The following is a 12,537-nucleotide window of genomic DNA, read 5'->3' as shown; positions in this document are numbered from 1 at the left end:
AACAGGGAGTGGCCAGGATGTGAGGTGTCTTTTATGATGTTTTGGGCCTTTTTAAAACAGTGGACGTTGTGTAGAACTTCCAGTGTGGGGAGAGGGCAGCCAGTGATCTTTTGGGTGCAACAACATTATTGGCTTGCATCCTTCCTGGGTTCACTGCTGATTGATGACACAAGCATTTCATTTTTGCTGTCATGTTCTCTCAAGGTTTCTCAACTAGTGTTATGTCTCTCTTTTAAATATCTCTGGGTTAACTGATTTTTTCCCCACATGTTTCGACTGGTTAGTGCATTCAGAAAATCACTAGTTTATCTCAGATATGGTCGATGTTTCTCCAGCTCATAAACTGGTGCTGTACTTTGTGCAGTTTATGTTTTATACTTAATTTTTAACTGTCTGCTGTACGCATGCATATGTATAGTTTTCTCTCATATGTCTCTTGGGGCTCCATATGGTCTACAGAGTAGACTGCAAACACGGCATAAAAAGTAGTTTGTGCAAATACCACAAACCTACTCCGAGATAAGGTATTTTCTTATACTGAAATTTTAAAGTAAGTGTTCTTTAAAAAAAAAAAACATGCATTAGATCTAAATTTTTTTGACTGTGATAACATGACATGCATTAATACCATAACTTTCTTTCTTTTTAAATTTACTGCCAACCAAAATTTGCTCCATATTGTCTGAAGTTGAGCTCTTAACCTCTTCTTCAATAACAAGTCATAACAGTCTTGCTGCAGTGAGCCTTGTTAGATGAATATAAATATTAGACAGCTCCTGTCTGTGTGGAGCGCAATAATACAGGGCACACCCAATGTCAGGCCACCCATCCCCGGTGAATTATGCATAGAGGTATTCTGTCATTATCTGTACCGGTGCAAAATGGTGATAGTCCACCTATCATAATAACTATAATAGCTTGGTGATTTAGACTCACACAGCAGATGTTCCTGAATTGAAATAGTGTAACCAGCAGGTGTTGCTCATAGTGGAAAGTCACATTTTGTCTATGTGCAGATGCTTATGCACACAAATGTGGCTATACATGCATACAGATGCTCAAATACACATGTGAGACACGTATATATTTGAGGTGGGTGTTATGAATTATGATTGCACAATGTGGAGGAATTGGCTTTTTTTAAACACAACCACTGAACATCGACAACACATAAGCGTGAAATACTGATGCAGTACACTGAGATACATAGACTTGCATGCTTGTAGGCTAGATATCCGCATGTGAATGTGTAGGACTGGAAAGTGGGTGAGTGGGAGAGGAGAAAGCTGCAGAGAGTTGAAAAACCTTTATTGGAGTTGTCAATTCCATCGTGCATTGTTTTCTTTGTTTTTTGGTAGGAATAGGGGTTTTGTTGCAGCTGTCAGTAGTCAGGCATTAAAAGTTATTTCAGAACACTTTGACTAGACAATTCTCTTCCAGCCCCTCTGTTGAACTGTCATTCAGCTGTCATAGCCACAAAAGTTTGTCTTCAGCTTTGTTGTGAGCACAATAGACTGCTTTCTGAATAGAGTATCAGAGAACTTTCACGTGTACTTTCATGCGCGCACAGAAACACGCATACAGTATAGATACCTGCATATAGTGAAAATAGACAAGCCATATATGCATCCATATAAACAAAAACCTATTCTGCTTTTCAGCTTGAGTGTTTTGACATGTTTTTGTATAAGAGTTTTGCATATGGTGCAGGTTTATGTTGATTTTATTTGCTGCACAATGTTATTTCACCCACTCCAGCACAAAGGCTTTTTAAAATATGTTCACCTTTCTGACACACACACACACACACACACACACACACACACACACACACACACACACACACACACACACACACACACACACACACACACACACCATCTCTCCAAACAGACTCCTCATCCCCACATCCAGTGCTGAGCATGAAAGCCCACTCGTCTGCCTTGACTGACAGATTACACTTATGGTGTCACATAGTCATGCTGATGATGATGTACAACAATGTTGTTATGACAACCACCTCTGGATAGCAATGATATCTATGTAAGAAATAGATCTAGAGACACAATAAAATGGTTTCCAAGCAAGTTCCACACTTAAAGTGAGCAGAATCAGCGATCCTGTGAAACTATCACACCATATGTAGGGTTCTGGTTTTGCACTAGCCAGTAAGTCAGGGATTAATCTTGAGATTTAAGTCTAGATTTGAAGTTGTTCAAACTGTAAGCAGTGTGGTCTGTGGGTGGAAGCCTATGCATTGCCTACATGTAATCGAACTGCCCTGAGGTGTGACTGTTTGACACAGTTTTTTGTTGGTTGCTTGTGAACAGTTGGCTGAAACCTACGGGAAATATTTCACAAATAAGGATTCTGCTAAGCAAGTGCAAATTAGATGAGAAGCTGATTTCAAAAGGTGCCTCTGAACTCTTTCAGTTTCATGTACATGAATAAATTGAAAGGACGTTTATACATTAATATTAAAATGAGTAAAAGTTGACATTAGCCCACATTTTAGTAGTCTGTATATAACTACTCAAATGCTATGCTTAAAAAAAGAGTAGGAAGAAGTACTTGATCCTACATTAGTATCATAACAGTGAAACTAATGTTATTTTCAACGTTAAAACATTGAAATCCAAACTTTTTTTCGTTGCTTCCATACCTAAACTGTTAGATCTCTTGTTGTCACTCAGCATGTGGAAAAGAGTCTCACAATAACTTCTATTGTGGGCTCCAGTAGATTTTCATTGTGTACAGGCTGCTGCTCTCAGGTTTATTATTTCTCCGTGGATTTACACAACTGAATTCAACAAAAAGTAAGCAGATGTTTCATGAACTGTTTTGGCTGATTTCCATCCCCTACACAGACAGTAAGGTGTTTTTATACTAGACTGTATAAAGCTGGTATAAAGGTGGAATTCAGTGAATGAATCTGAGCATCATCAGCTTAAATTTAAATTAATCTCTGCTATACCCAATGTAACCTACCTCTGACCATTAACATCCCAGCCTCCGTGCAACAGTCCAAGTATGGCCAGCTCACCACTTTATCATTCAACATTCATGTCATTCAATATTTTCATTCAACCTTTGATTTTACTATACCTCAGTTTGTTTTGCATGACAAATCAGACTATGAAAAAACATAACTTTGCATTATATGCAGAGCTGGTGTCTCATTTAAAAATAACTTTAAATTTCCAGTTTATGAAATATCACTAAACTGTCTTTACCTTTAAATATAACGTTGCGTCTTTCTCGCCTTTCTCCCCTTCACCTCCAATTTTCTTTCCCTGGGAAATAAGGCAGTACCTTCAGCTAGCAGACACACTGACAAACTGCGTGTTTCACAATATTTGTTGAACTGTTAGAAATGTTGCATTTGAAATTACCTACCACTAAAAAAACATTTTTCCTTTCATGCTTGCTTCTCTTAGCAAGAAGCTGAAGTACTGAAATCATGACTTACGGACATCTGCAACACAAATGCAGCTTCAGATCGTTCCGGCCCACTTTATCTCCTGAATATAGTGTATAACTGGTGCATAAATTACATATATTTGCCGCTATCATCACTTTGTATGTGATAAACCCAGGTGATGGATAGACCAATAGGATTGCCGTATCTGTTTAGTAGTGTGTTATGTGCTATTGTTCCCTCCATTTAGGCTCAGATTGGTTTGATGTTTGAAGGCGTTTAGTGCTGGAAAATAAAAACGTCCCTCAAATGTGTTAATCCTTAAGTAATGGGCCTGTTTTGAAAGTGTCAAGAGCACAAAGTGAAGACATTTGGGTTAAAATGTAGGGAGTAAAAGTAAAACATCAAAATAATAAATACTCAAGTAGCACGGTGAAAAATATTTGTATTTTGTTTCTTCCCACCTCCTTCCTTTAGTAGCCATTGATTCTGCATACTTAGTGCTATAGTACAGTATATATATATATATATATATAGAGGGCAGGGCGATATGCATCCATCCATCCATCCGCGTCCGCTTATCCTTTTCAGGGTCGCGGGGGGCGCTGGAGCCTATCCCAGCTGCCATAGGGCGAAAGGCGGGGTACACCCTGGACAGGTCGCCAGTCTGTCGCAGGGCCAACACACAGGGACAGACAACCATTCCCTCGCACATTCACACCTAGTGGCAATTTGGATTATCCAATTAACCTATCCCCACTAAGTGCATGTCTTTGGACGGTGGGAGGAAGCCGGAGTACCCGGAGAGAACCCACGCAAACACGGGGAGAACATGCAAACTCCACACAGAAAGACCCCGGCCTGATGGTGGAATTGAACTCAGGACCTTCTTGCTGTGAGGCAACAGTGCTAACCACCGTGCCACCGTGCTGACGACATAATTGACACTAGACAAAATACTTTACAACTCCACAACTTTATTAGTGCAAAAAAAAACATCAATGTATTTTCACTTAAACAAGCAGCTGTTTTTTATGTGCATTAAAGTTATAAAAAAAAATGTAGCAGTGCAAATTCCTTGCTAACAGTTTAACCAAAAGGCATTTCTGGTGGCCGACATATCCTCAGCATAGCCATGTATAATATCCACAAAACTTAAAAAGAGGTTATACACACACAATACGGTAATATTATGTTGAAGCACAGTACGTATCACTCTGCGAGGCTATGCTAGCCGTAATGCTCCGACAATCCATCAAGCGGTGCGGCTTCGTAGCTTAGCAAAGTCGTACTAAAACATTTGACAGATTTTCCAGCGCCGTGTACGACATAAAATCGTTTCGAGGTCAGTAAACACAACCAGAATTCATACATAAGGCACACGGGATTATAAGGAGCACTGTCGATTTTCAGAAAAATCAAAGGATTGATTTTAAGTGAAGTGCAGTGTGCAGTGATTGTTTATAAGCATTAGTGTTACATTTCTTTCAGGCTTGATGTAGCAATCACTGATTTTCAACAAAAATCTCCGAAAATAAAAATGCTGAAAGTTGACAAATTATTTAAATGACATGCAGTTCCCAAATAGCCCCGCATCCAAACGATTAGAATGTCCTTGAGCTGTCTCTCAAAATAAAAATTTTGCTCTCATTGATTGAGCATGTGGAATTTAGAGTGCCTTTAACACATACATATATATGTGCAAGATACCAGTAAATTGCATTACTAATTTTGTCCTGTAAATCAAAACGTTGTTACCCAGTAATCAGCATCCATCTCGAAATCTCGAAATAAAGGCAGATAGACGTTCAAGCTTAGCTCATGTCAGGTTTTGTTTTTGTTCATATACATAACTGCTTATATACTGTACATGTTTTATGGGAAAATCCAATAACTGAACCTCATTTCAAGCTTGTTATCAGAATTTGAGCATAATGGGAGAAAAAGGAAATTAACGAGACTTGGCTGTTTTCCATTGACCATCATCTCCCTTGTTTTGCTTGAATGAGTCTGCATTCAGATTTATTTCAGCTCTGATAAACACCACTCAGTGAGAAACATTTAAAAAATATTCAAAAACAAAGTGATTAAAAATAAAAAAAACTAAATTTATGCACTATTCTTCCTCAACTAACTTTGTGCATGATGATTCCCTCAGAGTTTCCAGCCATGCTATAGCTGACCTTGACTCCTGACCTCATTGCATATCTTCATGGAGGTCAGGTCATAAAGACTCATTGTTATTCATCAGTCCGTTCTTCTCTGACTTCTTAATTATTCTCAGTCCTTGACAGTCTGTCCAACGTTAAGGTATAGGATGTTCTTGTGATAATATTAGACGATCACAGTGAAAACTCTCAAACTGAATCAGCTTTTTAAATTTTATTATTTATGATAAAGTTTTAAAAGTAAAATTATTTTTCGGGCAACTGTGCATGCTGTTGTAGGCCAAGTACCACTTTGTACTAAAAAGACCACAATTTTTTTTCACAAGTCCTTGAAATGAAATAATTAGAAATAGCCATTAATTGGCCACCCTGGGTCCCTAAGAAAAGCAAAAAATAATGAGATATGGATTTATGCCTGTAAAAACAGTATTTTCCAAAAAGGCAGGGTGTGTTTAGGCTTACATCCTGCTGTGGCACAAGAAAAGATCAGGTAGGACATTACAGTCCATTAGATGCTGCTCTGGCAGTAATGAAATAGCTTGTCAACCCTGCCATTTATTCCATCATAACATGAAAGTAATTATTAGCAGCATTCACCATTTCTAGCTAAATACCAACTAAAGCTAGATGGTATGAGTTTGACACCTTGTGTATGTATAGGTGTTGTTTTTATCAGTGTGTTGGTGTTTATGCATGTAAATAACTGTGTATGTGTTAAAATTTTAAACAGGGGCATGCTTTAGCTGTAGATCATTGCTACATGTGGGTTTTTTAATTGCTTAATAATATATTGCGCAATTCATTTAGGTTTTTCAGGTGGAAAAAAATCACACTGATCATGTAATTCTCAAAAACACACAAAAACTGTATGTATCAAATATGACAAACTTGGCGTTAGGGGGTTAAATATGTGAATGCAGAAACGCGTTTGCTGAGGATGCATACATACATCATCACTGACAGCCTTATCACGATGGACAAGTGTTCTTAAGTGCTACTATCTGTGAAGGGAGGCAGCTGGAAGATTTGTGAAGAACGTTGTGTGGCAGTGTAACTCTTTCAGAGTAATGCTGCTGTTCAGTAATGTAAGCCGTGGACTAGAGACATCATCAGGGATTATGTTTGTGGGATTCCTGTCCCATAACACATTTACAACATGCATAGCGTGTTTTTGTTAGTGTAGATTTGTATCTCACTTTTTACAAATCGTCCTCAGTCTTTCCAAAGGACACTTGAAAGAACAATATTAAGTAGATTATACTCAGATTTTGAACTTTGATTTGCCAACAGAGATGTTGTTTGAGTTTCAATATTTCAATTTCACACAATAGTGTAGGGTGCATAGATGCATATATCTTGACACTAGGTGAAAACGGCACTTTTCAGTTACCGCACTTGTGACATGCATGCATGCTTTGGAGTTCACTGGGAAGGGCAGAGGATGCTGTGTGTTGATTTAAGCTGTGTGGCTGCTGAGAGTGGCGTAGTGAATCGCTGGGCGTTGTGTTGTGGCATGTCAGGCAAGGGGGTGCAATGTTGTGGAATAATGCTATGCTTAATACATCTCTCTCCCTGGTCTCTCTGACTGTCGTATGCCTAGTTTTCTTTTTCTATTGCTTTCTTTCTCTGCAACCGACTCCACTGGAGAACTGAGTGTTGCTGTGGTTACTCTGTTATATGTTACTGATGCACATGAAAGCACAGCGCTCTAAGCACAATAGAACTCAATAGAATGTATTAATAAGATTTACATTTTCTTTTAAAATGCAATCATTCTTAAATCTTTAAATGCACGGTCGTTCGTGTATAATTTGACTTTTATGATCTCTGCTTCTGACTCAGGTATTTAATCCTATGACCTGAAGTCTTTTTTTCACCTTACTTAAATAACTCAAAGTAAATGTTAGCTGGAGAATTATTGAGCAGTAAGTTAAGTGAACTTCTGAATTTCATCACACATTTTTTTATTATCACAAGGGGAACATAAATATCAGTATGGCCACTGACCTTTCAGTGTGCACGCCCTTCTATGACCTACTTCTGCAAAGCATGTTGCTTTGATTGCAGCATTTTGTTTCCAAATATTACTGAAATAAAAGTAAACTTTTTAGAGTCTAACTCAAAGATTTACACCAGAATTGAGAGGACAGTAGGTCATAATGTCTACTGAAGCATCCAGCCGTTGAGTCCAAGCCAAAACTGACCTTTTGAATGGTCGCCACGCTTGAGAACCAGCTGTCTTGCCAGCATCCCTTCCTGAGGTGCTGCTGGGGTAGCAGCTGGCCAGATTGTATTTAAAAGTCCAGCTGGTTTCAAAAAGTAACAAAGTAGCACATGTTTACATTTCTCTTCTTCACGAACCTTTATTTAAGATGCCTACCTGTATGTTTGTATTAAAGATGGAGTTTCTGGTTGGCTGTTGAATCCCAGGCCCCTCCAAATTCTCTGAAGTGTTCCAGTATTGCTCCATTATATTTTCACATTGTATGTATTAGAGTACAGGGATATAGGCTGCTGTGCTTCAAATTGCTTTAACTACAGAATTACAATGAGTCTTTGCTATTTAGGACAATAACAGTTTGTGGATAACCATTAAAATCTGCCACTTATCCATTCTTGTTCTTTTGTGCATACAAACTCATCACCGTGGAATATGAAATAGTACAAATAGAAGACAGCAAGCCCCGAAAACCAGCCTAATCGTGTAGATGAAGTTAGATGGAAGCGTCTATAGCTATCAGCTAGTCTGTCTGATTCTGTATTGATCACAAAGAAGGTGGCTCAATACTCGTCTCTAAGTTTCTTTTTTGCTCTTCTGTTCTGTTTTTACCTCTGTTCAGCCTCCCATTAATCAGCCATCCATTGACATTCATCAGGAGTATAGAAAAAAAGTCTTGCCTGTAGTTTGTACATGTGCAAATGTTTGTGTGTGGGTGTGTTTGTGTGTACATGAACTTTATTTTAGGTTTTTATCAATCAATTCACAACAACTGTCATCTCACAGCACTTCACATCGCAATACCTTCCAATATAAATCCAACAATTTCCTTTGAGCAAGCAATAACAGTGAGTAGAGGCAGGGGGAGGTGGCCCTCTGCCTTCACAAGCAAACACAAAAACTGAAATTAAATATAGCAACAATTATTATTTCATTGTATGTCTACCTAAAACACCATCTGGAAATAAAGAGTGAACCAATCAATACAGAACTCAAAGTGTGACTTAAGGATAAGTTTTAAAAAGTAGATTATTTCAGTAAAAGCTTCAGTACACATGAGATCAAACCATAACACACAAATAAATCCAACAAGAAATAGCAAATGCTAGGTTCCAGACAAACAAGGCTATGATGAAAAATAAAAGAAGAAACAAAGACAATTTGACATCAACACACAAGCTGTCTAGAGTTTTTTTTTTGTTCTCCTACCAAAATTTACCAAAAAAAAGAGAAAAAGATGATGATTCGCTTCTCAGCCCATAAACTTTGTCCACCAAAACTCTTTCTGTTCTAATTTCCTCCCTCTATGTGTTGCATTTTTAAAAGTTGGTAAAACGTGAGCTTCTTCTCAAAAGGAACAGAAACAGAACTGACACTGGTATCATTTTGGCTTAAGAGAGGTAAAACATAGGAACGCAGACTAAATACACTAAGAGGGTAGGACAATGGGACACATCTTTAATAAAGAGATTCTCTGTTCAGTGCAAATGAACGGTGAGTCTAAGGTTGAGCTAAAGTGACCTGTGGCGCTTCTCATCTCATGGTTTTTTTTTCTTGTCATCACTCATCACAGTGATATGGAGGATTTATTGAAAAAGCCATTTAAGAATCTACTCTTAACTAAAACTTTACTTTTTATTCGTCGTGGTAACCACATCCTTTCTCTTGCAGTTCTTCGGATGAGCAATTTCGCTGGAACTCTCAAGGTAATTCATTATTACGTTATTTTTTCCTTATTTCTTCTCATTTTATGCTTCTTTTCTTAAATTATGTCACCCTCATTTACTGTTTTAATCTCTTTTGATTATTTTAAATGTACAGCACTTTGGTCAGCAGTTGCTGTTTTAAACGTGCTCTATATTTAAATGTGACTTTGACTTTAACGTCTCAGACATGCATGAAACTTGTTGTGTGTTAGTTTTTAGAGGAATCATGCATGCCATAGTCAAAATCATTGAGATTTGGTAGTTGTGATAGCTAAATAGATTATTGCAGGATCCGGACGATCTGTGAAGTCACACCTGCAAACATGTATCACCTTTTTAACCCACAGCTAGCCCGGGAGAACAGTGTTACCCCATATGTTTAAAAAACATAAATAAATAAAATCAAACATTTTCACTACACACAACATACATATTCCCAAATGCACTTACACATACTTACCAGTGCATCAAATTCACTTTTATAACAGCAACTTCATTTCCAGCTAGGCAGCTCCCAGGGCAGACTTATCAGGGCCCTTTACCAGCATATAATCAAAATGTCCCACGGCTCATAACCAAGTCACAATGCGTAAGGCTTTACACACTGTGAGAGGAAAGGATTGGGGTTACTGCCCAGAAAGATCTCATCTCTCTGCCTCATACTCTCTTTCCCGTACCTCTCTCTTTCTCACAGTCTTTGCGCCTGTATGTGCTCCTCATCATTTTTCTCTCCCACAGCTGATGGACAGAAAGATATTGAGGATGAGTTGACAACAGGTCTGGAGTTGGTGGATTCCTGCATTCGCTCCCTTCAGGAATCAGGAATACTAGACAGTGGAGAACGTAAGTATACTTGCCACTATTATCGTGTGTGTATGTGTGCATGTGTGTGCGTGTGTGTGAGGGGGAAATAGTTTCAAATATTTGGTGTCTGTTTAAATTATACTTATTTTAGTCTATTTTATGCTATAGTCAAGAGTCAACTCTAGCAGAAATGCCACTCAAACAAAATATTTCAGTCTAAGAGTATAAAAATGCATAAAAAAATATCATTTCAGGTTCAATTTTTCATATTACCCACATATTACACACATATTTATTTTTAAAAATTTGAACAGGCACTTCAAGCCACAAAACCAAAATTCATGTTACTGTTTCCAAACAACACATTTAATTGGTTTGTACAGTGCTTAAAAAGTGGCGATAGTCTTCACAGAGTGCAGCAGTAGTTAGTTTAAATATGTGAGCATAATGGTAGCCAATGCTTGTTAACTGTTGTTTATTAAAGGAGGAAAATTATCCCTCACCCATTGGATAAGTGGAATAATTGCCACAAATCCTATTGTTAAGATTTAATTTTTGCTATGATTACATCTCTGACCTGTGCTCACAGCAAACAGCTTGAGCTTTATTCCAGATTTTGAGATCCTCATTGATTATTTGCTCTAAAGCAAATCGTTTTAAGTCAATTTAAGGAACACACGCAGCATATTGCTCTCTTAATCTTTACAAGGAACTGTCCCAAATGCCTGTGGACCTTGGATTCTGATAAAGAAATTCCAACAATGATTGAGAGGCAGCCCGTGTATAAGGTCATGCTAAATGTGCTTGGCATTTTCTTTGCAGGTCATTGGTTTTGGAACACTGCATTCCCATTTCACTTATTGCCTGCTGACCTTTTTGATAGTTGATATTGTAGTAATGGATGGCATTTTAGAACTCACACTGTGAGGGGTGATACACAGTGAATTTCTGTGTGTCAGCTTACATGTTACATCTTGCAATGCATGTGGTTTCTGGGACTGATAGAGTGGGCTAGGTAGTGTGGAACAACGATGTAATGTTTTGCACACACACACGCATCCACACAAAGAGGCATGTCTGACCAAAAGTTGGACATGATAAGCTATTTTTGGTATATTTACTATAATTGCTGGTTTGCTTTAATATGATATGGATTATCTGTTTAAGCATATGCCGAACAGCTACAAGACGTGCCAGATCATTAGATCCTTACTGTTTTTGTACCGCCCAAGTCCCTGTCCAAATAGATGGCTCTCTCATTGTGAGCACTCTTGTTATGGGTGTCCCACACCCAGCTGTTTTTCCCATTTTGCAAATGGGCTTCTACCACAAGCTTAACAACGTGACTGTGGATATCTTTCAATAGGTGTGTGTGATTCTTTCCCAAAAAAGAGTGCTGCAAATAGCTAAGCAGTAAATACATACTGTAGTGAAATGTCGCTGTCTTCACCAGAAGGTTCTACTAAACAGGCTTTTTGTCGGTGAACATAAGTGTCAGCACAGAGCAACACAACTCATAAGTAACTGTACACAGACGCACTAATTCTTTTTTTTAAAAAAAGTAATGTTCAGGTTTTTATTGCGATTTCAAATCCAGCATTCCTAAAATCTTTAATGACCCTTTTGTGTGTATGTCAGGTGTGTATGAGTGAGTATTTCATAGACTGCAGTAAGAATACGATGCTCATAATTTGACTGAGCTTTTGAAATATTTATATCAGAAGAGTCGAACTTACATTTCCATATCAAAACAGAGACGAGAGTCAATACTGACACAAAAGAATTTAGAACCCTACAACCAGTGTTTTTCATTTTACCCACTGTTACTCACACATGCATGTGCTACTATACACTCACTCGTATTAGGCATTTGCACATTTAATGTCACATGTGTGCAAGCATACCACGCCCTTAATAAACCCTTATTAGCTACTTCATAATCAGTCAACTTTGCTATTTTCTGACCATCCAGCAAAAACAAATTTCGCAACACATGTTTGAACATAGAAACAACCATATGCATTTTTTTGTCACGTAACACACACGATGTAACAAACACCAAGGCTGAGGCATGATGAGTTTGGGAGCTCCCACTCAAACTGCGTAACACAAAGTGCTGTTTAATAATTCATAAAAAGCGAGGGATGAATCAAGATGAGAAAAGGCAAGTCTTTTGTGAAGGCGAGAAGCAGAGGAGTTGATCTTGGTTCACAGCACAGAGGC

At 38.1% G+C, this 12,537-nt stretch overlaps 1 protein-coding gene across 3 annotated transcripts in view; it reads left to right on the top strand.

Annotated features, from left to right (window-relative positions):
- Positions 1-12,537, top strand: part of ctnnd2a (catenin (cadherin-associated protein), delta 2a) — a 270,721-nt gene that overhangs the window by 112,798 nt on the left and 145,386 nt on the right. For all 3 annotated transcript variants that reach the window (XM_042214478.1, XM_042214497.1, XM_014339797.2), the window contains 2 exons: positions 9,476-9,510; positions 10,249-10,353. In XM_042214478.1, coding sequence (XP_042070412.1) covers positions 9,476-9,510; positions 10,249-10,353 — 140 coding nt within the window. The remainder of the gene's footprint in view (positions 1-9,475; positions 9,511-10,248; positions 10,354-12,537) is intronic.

This window comes from Haplochromis burtoni, unplaced genomic scaffold (assembly GCF_018398535.1).
Source record: "Haplochromis burtoni strain Fernald_Lab_line unplaced genomic scaffold, NCSU_Asbu1 Contig_1, whole genome shotgun sequence".
Lineage (NCBI taxonomy): Eukaryota > Metazoa > Chordata > Actinopteri > Cichliformes > Cichlidae > Haplochromis > Haplochromis burtoni.
Note: the sequence above shows the minus strand (reverse complement) of the source record. Positions and strands in the feature narration are given on the sequence as shown.